This window comes from Python bivittatus, unplaced genomic scaffold, assembly GCF_059951505.1.
Source record: "Python bivittatus isolate LINGU-HERP-01145 unplaced genomic scaffold, Pbiv_v1 ctg000080_np1212, whole genome shotgun sequence".
Classification (NCBI taxonomy): Eukaryota; Metazoa; Chordata; class Lepidosauria; order Squamata; family Pythonidae; genus Python; species Python bivittatus.
The window spans coordinates 31,333,853-31,348,343 of record NW_028277035.1 but is presented as its reverse complement, the minus strand read 5'-3'; the positions used below and the strand labels follow the sequence as shown (position 1 = coordinate 31,348,343).

General features: G+C 39.1%; 1 protein-coding gene across 2 annotated transcripts in view; it reads right to left on the bottom strand.

Moving 5' to 3' along the window:
* Positions 1-5,044: 5,044 nt before the first annotated feature.
* JADE2 (jade family PHD finger 2) overlaps positions 5,045-14,491 on the bottom strand; it is a 174,842-nt gene continuing 165,395 nt past the window's right edge. For both annotated transcript variants that reach the window (XM_007421884.4, XM_025174858.2), the window contains exons 11-12: positions 13,832-13,960; positions 5,045-11,084 (exon numbers count right to left, since the gene is read on the bottom strand). In XM_007421884.4, the coding sequence (XP_007421946.2) occupies positions 10,192-11,084; positions 13,832-13,960 (1,022 nt within the window). In that variant the 3' untranslated portion in view covers positions 5,045-10,191. The remainder of the gene's footprint in view (positions 11,085-13,831; positions 13,961-14,491) is intronic.

Below are 14,491 nucleotides of genomic sequence, written 5' to 3'. Positions count from 1 at the left end.
ATCCACCATCACCCTTGAGTTTCTGACAGGCAGAAGGGCCATAAAATGATCTTTGTTATTCTGATCTAATGATCTGTGGCTACTATTCTGTTTGATTTAATAAAATCCCTCTATCTTTTCCCAATTGGTTGCTTATTATCTTTGCATCCAAACCAAATCTATTCCTTGTTAGGACTGAACATAGCCAGTATCTAAGTGTTACTGGGAGATAGCAGAACTATCTGAGGCAAATGCACTTGAGGACACCGAAGGATTTTCTTAAAGGTTCTCTTTGTTGCCACCTCATGGTGGCACAGATTTTTGCAGTCTCCCTCCCCCCGTTCCCATAGTCCCTTCTTCTAAGATCATTTCATCACAAAAACTTTATGGATAAACTCAGTTCGGCAGACGAACTCCATGGTGAGTAGAGGCTTAAAACTAGATCTCAGCTGTCTTCAGTCCAATATTTTACCACTGCACCGCAGTGGCTTTGTATAACTGAACACAGATGTAGTTCAAAGTATCCAATTTTGTTTGTTTTTCTTTCAGATGCTGGATTTCTTTTTGTCCTTGAATTGTGATAGATGGTGAAAAACTGGGCAATCATAGATGGCTGATTTCCATAGGATTTTCTGTTAAAACAGTCAGTGGTACGGTCATCGTAATTTATGCAGTTTTATCCTATTGTCTGTTTTATAGACAAGAAAGGTAGTCTAGAAAAAAATGATTAATATTTGCTGGGCTAGCAGGAAACTGCTCTCCCATGAACCATGTTTGGCAAGCTGTGGGTATATTTCCTAAACACTAAGACAATCAAACCCAGATATCTTGCTCATGATTTGAGGCAATAGTCATGAATCTGGCAGATTCTCATTCATAACTATGGACTCTTATGAATGGAAACCATATAACTGCCACTAGATGGCCATTTATCCCTGAAAAGTAAAATATTTGTCTTTAAATGGCATTCTTATGGCCATTATTCCCAGTAAAAAATATCCAATATTTCATCTCCAGAATGAAAGAATGCTATTTGATTATTATTTTCTTTGGCTTCAGACCAACACTGGTGACAGTTCATAGGTTACAGCTGTTTGCTTTGGCTATGAGATTAGCCAAATGCTGCTGTTTGCTCCTTCCCTTTTGGGATATAGTTTGTGCGTATGACAGGCAAGTTCCTGTCAGGTTATGCAACATTATGCATAGCACAGAAAGGATGTAAGAAATAGCAAGCCAAGGAGATGAAAGGCATGCAATAAAAATCAAGAAAAGGAAGCGTAGTGACATCTTGTTCACCCCCTCATGCTTCACTCTGCAGCTCCATCGCTTTTTGACTTTGGTAGCCATCCTTTGTTCTCTCATGTTCAAATGCCAATTCATACATAATAATCTTTCATTCTTTAAACACTTGATCTCATGAACTCCATCCAGCCATCATTTTTTGGCCTTCCCCTTTGTCTCACGCTACTCATATCTTTGTTTTGTGGTTCAAAACATCATAATTATATAATTATAAACATTACATGTAATAGACATATTATAAACATTGTAATTATATATAAAGCATTATATAATCAAACGATCTCAACGTATTTCTTATGGACTGATCCCATGCATTAGAATTTAATCCACTTTCTTTCAGCACCTTTTATTCTTGACTCTCTTCTTGTTTCACCACACCCACACTTCTTAAGTACCCCATTCCCACTTATTCAAGTTACTTTTCACTTCCGTCCAACACAGTGAGCAGAAATGCCATTTTTTCTTCTTTTGACAAATATTTATTTCTCCTAACCAGGGGCATCTGCAGGGGGACTCAAAAAAGCCATAGTGGCAGCATGACTGTGGCACTGAAGCCCCCGCCCCCTTAACATATGTCTCAATGACAGGTGAAAAAGCTAAACTCTGCCTGGTATAAAGCCATGCCACACTTCTCCAGTTGTGTTCCTTGTTCTCTCTCGTACCCCATCAATCCAAATCCTGCCAAGCGTCTTCCCAAGCAGACTTAAGAAATGAATTGTCCTGGAGTTTTTGCATTCACTCTTGCTATGTGTCCCTTTAATCTTGTTCTTCCAATTGCAAGTTAGCAGATACACCATCTTTGCCCAATGTTAAACAAGTGACGCAGCCACCCATAAGGGAACTGTATCAGTGCTCTGATGTTTTGCCAGTTACATCACTTTGCACCCGTAGCCTAACTATTTCTGAACATTTATTCCTTCTTTCTCATTTTTTTTCTTGGCACAACTCTACTTTGACTGTATCCCTGTCATTATTATGCAACTCTCTAAAATAATTCTTCCAGCATTCCATCATTTAAGTTCCATTCCAAATAATTTTCTAAATTTTATTTTTAATTCCAGTCATTCTGCTGGAAGCATCTTGTTTATGACTTTTCAGCCATTTCTCAAACAACTGTTTTACTTTTATCAAAATTGCTGTGCATTTTCTCTGCCTCTTTAAAATCTTAGCCATTCCTTACTCTCTTTATGCTCTTGCAACTTGCTTTTTCTCTCATAATGTATCTTTCACTCATCCTTATTTTTGCAGGGATCATTATGCATTTTTTTCTCATCCACACTTTCTTTCACTCCATCAAACCACCAAGAAACTTTTTTCAGGCTTCCCATTAGCAAAAGTTTGCACATTTCCATAAATGAAGCCTGGATGGAGAGGTCTCCATTCTGCTTGGATCCTCCTGGCCTATCGTATTCTCTTCTGTCCATCATCCAAAAGAGTTGTGGTGTTAGTGTCTCCACTATTCTTACGAATCTTCTCTAGCAGTGTTCCAGATCCCATGACCTCTATGCATGCATGGGGAAAATCTGGCTTGGGAGGGGAATAGAGCTTCCAGGCTCCCAGCTGGCTCCAGGGCCTGAAGTGGAATGGAGACCTCTGCCTTCTCAAAGCTTTCACTTTTTTCTGTCTTTAAAAGTGAACAAGCAACTGCCCCAAATCCTGCCATGAGGAATTGTCTGACACTCATGTAGAGGAAGGTCATTTTTATCCACGCAAAGGGAGGGAGCCATAACTGCTTGCTCTGACTCCTGGGCTAAAGCTAAGCAGATCAGGCCAGACTTGGGACACTTATGGGGAATTTTAGGGCTGTAGGCTAAATTGGGGAGTTATAAAATTAGAATTTGGCCGTCGTGAACCACTTCTTGTGTTGCCAAGAAAATTGCATGGACATGTCCATGAAATCACCAGGTCCCTTTAGGTAACTTGATGTAGGAAGAAGGGAGCAAGCATTCCCCGTTTCTTTCCTGCACGTAGGTGCTGGAGATGGAAAGCAGGAACTACCGTTCAGTATGAGCCTGCCTTCCTCTGTGCCAGAGGCTGAGAATTGTCAGTGCCTGAGCAGAACATGGAGCACAGTGGGGAAAAAACCTCCTAAGTGGGCTTTCCTTTCCCTCAAGCCCCACTCCGGAACCTTCGGTAGAGGTTGGAAAACACCACAGCTGGAAGACTGGATGCCTTGCTGTTAGTCTTCCAATGCTTCTACTATTGTCTGAAGACGTTTTGGCTTAGTTTACAAGAGATTCAGAAATCCCTGCTTTATTTATTTAAAGTCTGCTGGACCTCTATTCCAGAATTTACTGCCACTATTAATGAAAAACAACACTTAAAACATTTTGTTCTAATCAATTCTGGTTCAGAGGTTCATTGTTCCAGCAGAGAATCATCAGATCCATCAATTGGAGCATTTCCATTTCCAATATATTTGGCCAGCCAGATCAAATAGATGGAAAAGAATGCAAGATGTGGAGGCTAGTATTGCTGACCCATCAGTGATTATCAATGAAATATATTTCCAAGTACGTTGTTTTAAAGATGCAGCAGCAGTTTGTCTGCAAAAAAGCAATTTACTTAAAGGGTTTTTAGATTTCTGTGGTGTTTGAACTATCTTCTAATACTTCAGAAGTCTTAACAGGGTGAACAGGAAGGTGGCTGCTACAAAAAACTGTTCTCCCCCCTTCTCCAGAAGTAGGCAAAAATAGCCACAAGTAGGCAAAATTTTTCAGGTTTCGTCACATTTTAAAAATGTGACAGGAAAAAATTATTAGAGAATAATCTAATTTGTTATATTTAAATTGTAAATGAAATTTTTTCAGACTGCAACTAAAATATTTTATTAGTAGCTCACTTGGTATATAAGTGTCTGATCATAACTGAATTCAGAATTAAGTACACTTAGCAATTGAAGACCTGAACTGGGTTTGGATTTGGACTTCAATTCTAAACACATTTACCTGGACATAAATTGTCTACTTAAAAGAACTTCAGAATGGGACTCCTATTTACTTGCCTTTATATATGACATATTTGCTGTGGGACACTGTGACTGTGTGGGATTTGCCTAACGATGGCAACTGGAACTGCTGGTCCCTATTACCATTGTTAAGCAAGGGCTACCTGTACTGTTGACTCCTTTAACTTAAAAGCCAGATGACATAAAAGAGAACATACACATTCACTTCAGTTATAAATAATTATGATTTTACACCTAGCTGTTTAGCGTTAATAACGAAGTTTCTTGTCATATAAACCTGATCATTTTCTTTGCAATCAACTCGTGTTTTATCCATCCTCCTTTTCACTGGGTTTCAATATTTAAAGTCTTGTAAGTTAAACATTAAAAACACATAATCCATGCAAATTTAATTCTTGCTCTCTGGGTTGTGTGTAAAGGCTCAATCAGGAGTGTAAACAGTCACTGGAGTGTTCAATGAACTAGAAAACAGATGAAAATAAGCACTTTCCTCCGCGTAAAAATCTTGTTCAGTCACTGCTCTGGCTTTTGAGGCATCCTTTTCTGTTCCTAGGCTATTGAACAGAGTAGCTCCGACCACCTTCTTCAGCTTTATTGTCCTTTTCACTGAACTGTGGCACACACATGGCCGCACAATTAAGAAATTAAAATTGAATGATGCCATCCGTCCTGGTAGAAATGAATTCATACTGCATAGATTCTTAAAGTCTGAAGCGCTTACTGACATATTAAAGGATGGTTTTCTTTAATACTGAGATAACTTGGGCTGCTAAATATTCAATATTCAGACCAAAGTACACAGAAAACACATCTTTATTGACTGCATTTGCTAACACATTGAAGAATGCAAAGGTATTTCTTTTTTCATAAGCAAATGGGCCGTGGTCCCAACGTGTATTAAAGCATACACTGAATCTAAACATAATGAAAATTATGGCAGACAGACCTATTCCAAGGCAACACAAACAGCATGCATAATACAGCTTTCACACAGAACAACCTTGATACATTATATTGCTTTAAGGATTAACTAACATGGAAAATGTACAAAAAGGAGAAATAGGTTTTGCATTAATGAAAAATACATTTTTTTTCTCTACAAAGGAATTTCTAATACAAGAAAATAAATATTGCAACATAAGCCAAAAATAATTTAAAATTGCTCTTTTCAATATATTTTCAATATTTCTCTTTTATATTAACAAATGGCACATCACTTTCTTTGAAACAAAGAAAACAGAAGGCCTTTGCCTCCTGTGACATTCATATTGTTTCCTGTAACTGATACAGAGTGGGCCTATATTGTGTCAGTGTGGAATGGACCAAAGTGTGCAAGAGCTTCCTTAAAGAACAACCAAATTGCCACACCTACCTAATAACAGGAAATGGAGCCTTGTGACGGGTCGCAAGAACAGGCAGGAATTAATTCCATCTTTCCCCCCCCTTGGGAGAAATGGCTAATTCTCCATTGTGCTTTGAGGAAAAGCACTGCCAAACCTGTTTCTTTAAAAATGCTGACAAAATAACTATCAACAAAAGATTCAACATACACCACAAAACCCGTTCCCAAAAATTGAAAGTGAAAGTGTATTCGAGCATATTCCAAAACTGGACTCTAAAACATTCTGTTTAAATCTGAGGTTTCGAAAGCAACGTTTGATCCTTATTAATGAACAAAAAATGAGCTTTACTATAGGCATGTTAATACATAATCATGATGCTAATAGGATTCACCCTTTACAGTGCAAATGTCAATGCCTGAAGTTCACACATTATTGGATTAAAGACCTTTATGTAATAAAATAGACCATTTATTCTTTTTTTTTTCTGTTCATTTCAAAATACATTTATGATGCATCAAAAATATCTTTCACATACAATTCCTTTTTCCTTTATGCAAATCTCTCTAGTTTCGACAAGAAAAGAGGCAGGTGCTAAGTAGCAAAGGAAGATCGGCCTTCACCTTAAAAGGGTTTTGACTAATATGCACGTAGCTGTCAACGGAGCAGGAGCTAACACAGACACTACTGGAAACAATTCAAAAGAATGGATTTTAAGTAATTCAGAGCTGGATCTTGACTGTGACAGAATGACTCATCTTTTTAGCAATGCCTTGTGCTACAAGGAACTCCCTCGGACAGCTAGGTAGATATACCAAGCCTCAAATACTGGAAAAGACTTTGAATTAACCATCTGGAGCATTTCAGAGTGTTTGCTCCACAGCACGGCAGCACTATTATCAGGGGCACAAAACAAAATTAAAAAAAAAAAAAAGGCCTACCAGCATCCCTTTTATGGCCTTCAGAGTGGGTAGTTGGGATTTGGAAGCAAACTATGTGCCTTATACCTTGTACGTGCTTAAGGCACTCGCTTCACCCCTTTAAGCTCCCCGCTTCCCTCTTGCCAAATGGGGCCCTGGCCCTGCCCGCTTTTGGATTGCAGCCTTCAGCACGCTGCCCAAAGCTGGTGCAGCCCCTGAGCTAACAGACATTCTGCCCCCCTGCACATTACATTAACAGCAGCTGCTAGGGGTTCTTCTAGAATCCTACAGCCTGAAATCAAGTCCAAGGCACTTACTGGACTTCACTGTAGCTACAGAGACATTGTGAACGCTTGTAGATATTACTTACAGTCTGAGCATATGAAAGAAATCCAAACCCAGATTCCTCAGCGTTACACTTCATGAACCCTAACCTTACCGAGTTCCGTCATTCACAGAAAGAGCTTATACGCTTACTTCCCTGTAAGGTTTCAACCAACCATCTGAGGCTTGTGTGTGGATTTTTACCCATTCCCACTATCTGCTCCAAGCCCTCAGTAATGTACCACATAAGAGGCAGAGCGCTGCAGGAGGCATCAGTGAAAACACAGCTCTTATCTGCTGGCAGAAGCCCCTCTGGAGTCAAACCGCTTCTGTAAGGGGAACGGCAATTAAAGTAATTAGGAACATGCTGAGTTCCTGTTTCTTTGTGAAGTCTTTCTTGTCCTTTTCCCCACGTACAGATCTTCTTCTCCATACAACAAAGCCCACATAGCCTTTTAAACATTTGCTGTCTGCAAAATCATGATAGCTAAAGCAATATGAGTATATCATATAGAAAGGCTGTGCTCCAGAACTCCATTTGACTCCGTGAAGTCCCACTCGAGTAGAGGCTATCTTGTTCCCTTCAGTTTTAAGGAAGACTGAGAGTCAGCAACATTCAATGCATTTTTTTGTGAGATATAGGTGTGTGTCTGTGTGTGTGTGTGTATATCTATATATCTATAGATATCTGTATCTATCTCTCTGCAAGATTGCACTGAAGACTCTGGACTATGGCAAATAATTCTTTTTGCATTTAAAAAAAAACATTTTTGTTTCATAATAGCATCTTATTCACAGTAAAAATGGAGTGTCTCATCCTTCTACACTTCATCCAAATGAAGACAGGTGTTGCTTTAGTTTGGTTGTTCTTTAAAGTTTACCCCTTTTGCTGTCCTGTATTGAGTGAGCAAGCAAGTAATGCGGTAGCTGGCGAATGAAGCTGCATACAGCAAGATTTCTGGATTTTTTTCCTCTTTTTTTAAAGCAATAGTTGAACTGAAGCACACGGAAGCAAGATCCATTAAAGGCAGCATATTGATTATTTGTATGACATAACTAGGATATTGTAGCTAAAGCCTAGCAAGCTTGATAAGATAAAACTAAGTCCTATTTACTGTATTTAACATTATCTGAACATACCAAGCCTTGAAGATGGAGCAGAATTTACTTGCCAATCCATATAGGCTAGGCTAACATTGAACGGTTCCATTTCGGTCAATGCTTTTGAAAAATAATTTTGCAAACAAAACTTGTGTCAGTAAAACACTGATGTGTGTTTGGCAACTGATTTTGGTTTCTTTTCAGAATAGAGATTCTCTAAATTATAGCTCAACTGGAGTAGTATTAAGGACTTCAGAAGGCTGGTAAAAATAATGTGACTTCCAAAAAATGAAAGACTGCCAGTATATGGCATCAGAGAACAAAAAACCAATATTGCTGAGACTGCAGTGAATAAGGAAGATCAGAAATCACAATGGTGGGAGGTGGTTCAAATGATGAAAGCATCATCTTCAGCAAGCTTGCAAACTGGGTCATGAATACAGATTTAGTCCTTTAGTTTCTCAACAGCTTTTGCTCATAGTAAGTTTCCGGTTTCTGGCTGTGCTATTTTCCTATATTCTTTGGCATCCATAAAATAATTTCACAGATTCATCAGAACTGCAAGATGTTTGTCTCCCCCAGTTTGAAAGTGACCCAGTGTGCATATGTGAGGGTATGTATATGTGTGTGTATACCACATACGTACACACACATTCACCTATGTATTTAAAGTCACCTTCCATCAGCAAAAATGTTTAGTGAACTTCACTTTTCTTTTTGTTTTACTTCCCTGAGCTTACACTGGGGCCACTCCCATCAAGCCTGTAGCAAACCTTAAAACCTTGACTGTAACCTTTGAAGCCAAAATTGAATCAGTAGGGTAACAAAGTGCAAACTTGGAAATCTGCATGACTCATAAGTCACACCAGCTTTTGAACAACATTTAAGGCTTATTAGAAACATCTGATGTACAATATTATTGAAATATTTAGAATGCTGACTTCTGTGAATCACCCTCTTAGGATGTGTTGATGGCTCACTAATAAGTTTTTACTTTGAAAGGAAAGGAAGGAAAGGGGAAAAGACATCAATTTAATTAGTGTTTATAGAAACAAACAACATGGGAAAGGCAAATGTTTCAGTTGCTTCTCAATGATGCTGCCTCTTCAACCAAGTGACTGCTACTGTACAGAAGCAGCTCCTGAACAGATGAGCAGAGATTTACTGATCTATCATGAAAGCACAGATTGGAGCTCTTTGAATAATTTCCCCCTCTGATTAATGGAAACATTTCTTCTTCTGATCTTTGTTTGGCCCATACTAGGCTATTTTAATTAACCTGAGGAAATTATGGGAATGGCTCCGATAACTAAAGGTTTAGGTTTACCAATGAGTAGTACAAATAATACCCAAATTACTCTGGAAAGATACTGAGCGGGAGCAGAGCAGCTTTAGCATGGATCTATCTGCTGAGAGCCTTGGATGAATCTTTACAGTGCTGCTCAGCTGATAGCTGGAGTGACAGAGTTAAATCTTGGTTCTTGCCTCCTCGATGGACCCTGACTGAACTGAAGAGGTGAGAAAGAAAAGGAGGAGGAAGAAAAAAGGTTTAGTAGACCATAAATACAATGTTGTATTCCTCTACCCATTAAGTGCTTTCTTCAAATAAGCTTGTTGTGCTTCTTTAAAAAAAAAAAAAAGAATCGCTTATTTTACTTCATACTTGCACACGCAGACATACACACTGGCAAACCCTGCACATGTGTACATGCATGTGCAGGTGCACGCACACACATACATATGAACATCTATTTTTACTTTTCCATTATGTTCTATGGATATAGTTGGCTTCCATAGTAGTATTCCCCTTCTGAAATCTGCCCTAAAAGAGGCAGTAACATCTGGCAGATCATGAAATCAATTTGCTTAAGTAATGCCCATAAAACTGTCATCCCTGCATGAACAACAGACACTGGCAATCTCAGACCTCCTCATTAAAAACCTGGGATGTCCTGCTTGCTCCCAGAAAACTGATGTCCCTAATAATGTGTATGCTTGCATTCTATGTAACCAGGATATACATGTAACAAGGGTTAACTACTGTGACTGTATAGAAGTCTAAATTGGTGAAGCTTGGAGCTGTTTCTCAAGCATATAGAGAGAGGCAACAACAGTGCTCATTTCTGAATTATATATACAAATTAAAAACAAAGTAACAAACCAAAAACCTTTGTTATGATACCAGGTGAAATTGGACATGGCAGTTGTAACTGGATTTAGGCCTCACAAAGCTGTCATGACTGGTCTTAGAGGTGCATTAAGATGCTAAAATACTCATTCTGAAATTATCTTCATTTCCTGAATCTAACTGGCTATGGCGCCCTCTGCCACTTCCAGATTCTGTGTCAGAGTCACTCATTTCTGCATCTGAAAAGTAGCCATCAGTCTCATTGTCAAAAGGATGTAAGATAACCTTTGATCTTTCATTTTCTGGAGGTCCATGAAGCATCTCAGGCGTCTTGTTCTGTGGTCTGTGAGTCCCTTTGCCTTCTTTTGGTAATCTGAACCTCACCACTGTTTTCAGACTACCGACTGAATCAGGCACTTGAACCAGAGAGTTAGGATCAGATGGGGTGTATTTCATTATATCCTCATCATTGCTTAGGTTATTTATGAGACTCTGGGATGCTTGAGAATCATCTGCTTTTGGAAGAGGAAGTGGAGGATGAGAAGAACCCTTCTTAGATATCTTTTTCACTTCACATATCCCTTTGCGTTCTGACTGAAGTTTGTCCATGCTTTTCTCTGCCTTGCCATTTCTTAAATCATGGGATAAAGATTTCATAGTATTATCTGCCAAATAACTGCTGTTAGTCCACTTATTTGAATCCTCTTCTTGATGTCTTTTAAAGAGGGCATTTAAGCCATTTCTTGCTGGTTTTTTCTTAGTGTGTGTTCGAATTTTACTCTTAGTTTTCTTAGTTGTGTCACTCTGTTTCAATGGGGACTTCAAGGAATGATCCATCATGAAACTTAATAAGGTCTCTTCGTCTTGTAAAAGTTCCTCAGAAAGGCCTGGGGTAGTGCTTTCATGATGGCCATTATTCAGGGACCACTCACTCATTGCCATGTTCTCTGTGGTAATCTGTACAGATTGAGCCAACCAGCTGTTGAAAAAGGTCCCGGCAATGGGAAAGGAAGTTGACAAACCTATTACAATAATGGGTAGAAATATAGAATGCATTATAAATTTAACCACTGTCTTAATAATTCAATTACAAGAAATCAGTTCAATAATGCAAGAATATTTGAATCACACCTAACAACTACATTGTTAATAGCCACTGTCAAATGGTCACTGTACCTTCTGAATGTAATTCTCCTTTTGCTTCACTGTCGAATAATGCCCTTTCCAGTGTATATATTCTTATCTTAATTATATTCCATTCATCCTCTTTGATACTGTTTTTAATAATGAATATGTGCAATAGATAGTATTGCATGCATGAATAATATTAAAGGACTGAAATCCCTAAAAGTTTGTAATATATTTGCTAGTTTTTAAGGCACAACAAAACTCCAACCGTTTGGAAAAATGCTGATAACCAGACTTCCTCCTCTTGAGATGGAAACCACTGGATAGCAGATTTGGATGAACCCACTACACAGTGAGAATGAAAGGATATTCCAAATAACCAAGCAATTTCACTTACAGGGCAGGGATAGGGAACAGGCAATTCTCCTGGCAGAAAATATCCCATAAATTGGACACCTTGCCTGAAAGAGCACTTTCCACATTTGCAATTTGCTTTATTTCAGATAGCAGTGGCACCTGGAAGTTAGTTTCTGAAAAAGATCTTAGTGGATCTTATGATGCTTTGAAGAAGAGGTCTCAAACTGTGGAAGGTTTTAAAGGTAAACACCAGTAGTTTGAACTAAAAATACATCAGGAGCCAATGTAATTGTCGTGAAATGCTCTCACAGCAACTGGACCCTATTAACAGCCTGGCAGATTGTTTTAATTTGCAGTTTCCAAACTGTTGCTGGAATTCCATGCATTTCCACAGACTAACCTGGAGGCTATACAGCATGGATCACTACGAGCATGCTGTTTCTCTAAACCATCCTCAGCAACAGACCTGGAATGATGAAGTTCTCCATCAGCAGATGTCAGGACAGAGTTGGGGAGCCCATCTAGCCCACATGTCTCAAGTAAAGCCAACCCTTCCTTCTGTTTAACAGTTTTTTCAAGCAGTGGTGTCCACACAGCAAGCCAACATTTTGTCAAAATGACAAAATGCGTGGAGTGAGGTCACAAGACACACTCTCCACCCCTTAGGTACCTGCATTCAAGTACACACAGGGTGCAGTTTGCATCCCAAAACATGTTTTGTCATTCTCTTCCTCCTCCTTTTCAGGACTTTGGGAATGTTTTCACTCTTTCCTCACCTTTCCAAGAGCATGGAAGCCAAAACTCTCTGAAGTTTCTCTTCCCCATTGCCTTCATCAATGAGAAAGGTGAAGAGGGAGAGAAATCCAGAAATAGTGAAATTTCTCCTTTAAGATGGTCCCTGTATTGTGAAACAGTGCCTCCCTGGAGCTCTGCTTGCCTCTTCCCAATGGGTAAAGCTGTTTCCAGAGGGCCACATGCTCCCAGTGATTTGAAGAAGTAGCTCCCTAATATGGATTAGGTCAGATGGGGCTTTGGAAAGGGAGGCAAAGTTTTGGTCCCTGCCACCATCATCTGTCAGCCTCTAACAACAATCCAACCCCATCTTAAGGAGCAACCCAGTTCTCTTTAAAGACATGTGAAACCATTACCCCAGATAGATGAACCATACTCTAATAATAGCTCTGCCACTGAACTTAGCTTCAGCCTATTGGTGCCTGTGCCGCCTTTTCTTAGTCAGTGACTTTTGCTGCTGATTTAGCCCTTCTGAATGTAATATTCTCAAAAGTAAATGAGAAGCAGAGTTGCATTACAAGCATACCTAAAGTACGAATGATACTGGAAAAAGGGTAAAATTCTATAGCATCTCAGCTTACATATCCCATGGAATCTAACAGTAGTTGCTCAGTGAAATCTGGAATCAACTAACTTTACATAATGATTCTAATCCCTAAACTGAAGAGTCTGCTCAGAACAGTATCACATGTAAGTGCATGGAGAGTTGCTGAGAGATGAAATCTAATTAAACTTGGTCTCAGTCCTGGTCCTTCTTCATAATGGGGCCATAATGGTGATCAGGCCCAATCTGAAACACACATTTACAGTTGGTTTGTCCTTCCCATTGGCCCCATGAAATCATGCCTGCTCTCTCCATGCATCATGCTCTTTTCTCTGGATGCATGGACATTGTTCCAAATACAGCACTGGCCCGCAGTATCTCACTGCTTTTATTTTCTAAGGCTACTAGATGGCCTATGTGGAATCCAGAGGCATTTTTAGAAGAAAAGGTAACATTATATAAAAAGGTAAGCAAATAAAAATGAAGTTAAGGAGCACAGGGAGCTTAGCAAGTGGCAAAAGACACATTCACTATCACACCGGTGCCCACGTACCACAAAGTCTATTCCAGAGCAACTATGATCGTTTCTGTGTCACAACCTAAACGATCCAATTAAACAGCTGCATCCAAGAATATATATAGCCAAACAACCATTATATACTTGAGCACTCTGCCCAGAGGAATGCCATCTGCAGTTTGCAAAATATTATGCCCTATATATCTGACACAGACTAGTATGAATACAAAACTGAGGAGAAAAACACAAATCCTGTTTTTCAAAAATTATCTTGTACAGCCCCAATGAATGTGGGTGGAAGGTGCAATGAATATGAAAGTATACTTACTGTTAAACACTTATTTCTCAGAAAATATTCTGAGCATTTATAATCTAAATGTGACTCTAAATGCTTGATGGGTTTCAAAGATACCTTTTGAAGCTAAACTTACCCAACTGTCCAAGTACTAACTCATTCCCCGATTTTCTCTTTTCTTTCTTCTCAGGACTGCTTTTCCTATCATCTCTTCCTTTTCTTTTGGGGTCACTTCTTCTTCCTTTTGTTCTCTTCCCAGTTTGCTCTGTTCAAATTTAAAAACAGAATGAATTAGTAACACAATAAATGATGATGTGCCATCAAGTTGGTGCTGACTTCAGTGAGGACACAGATCTTCTCCATGATAACCTGTCCCTAACCTGGTAACACAGTAAATATCAAAATACATGAAAAACATAAGCAACAGGTAGACTTCGTAACTTGAGAAGGCATTGCTTATTTTATTAATTTAGAACATTGGCTTCCTTCCCACTCTTCAAAATATCTTATGGTGAATTACAATCTGTAAAATAAGCCAGGTAAAACAGTAAAATTAAGTAAAAGTTAATATGTGCAATCAGAGAGCCAGTCTGGTTTAGCAGTTCAGGCATCAGGCTATAAAGTGGGAGACTGTGAATTCTAGTCCTGCCTTGGGCATGAAGCCAACTGGGTGACCTTGAGCCAGTCCCTCTCTCTCAGCCCTAGGAAGGAGGCAATGGCAAACCACTTCTGAAATCTTGCCAAGAAAACTGCAGGGACTTGTCCAGGCAGTCACCAGAAATCAACACTGACTCAA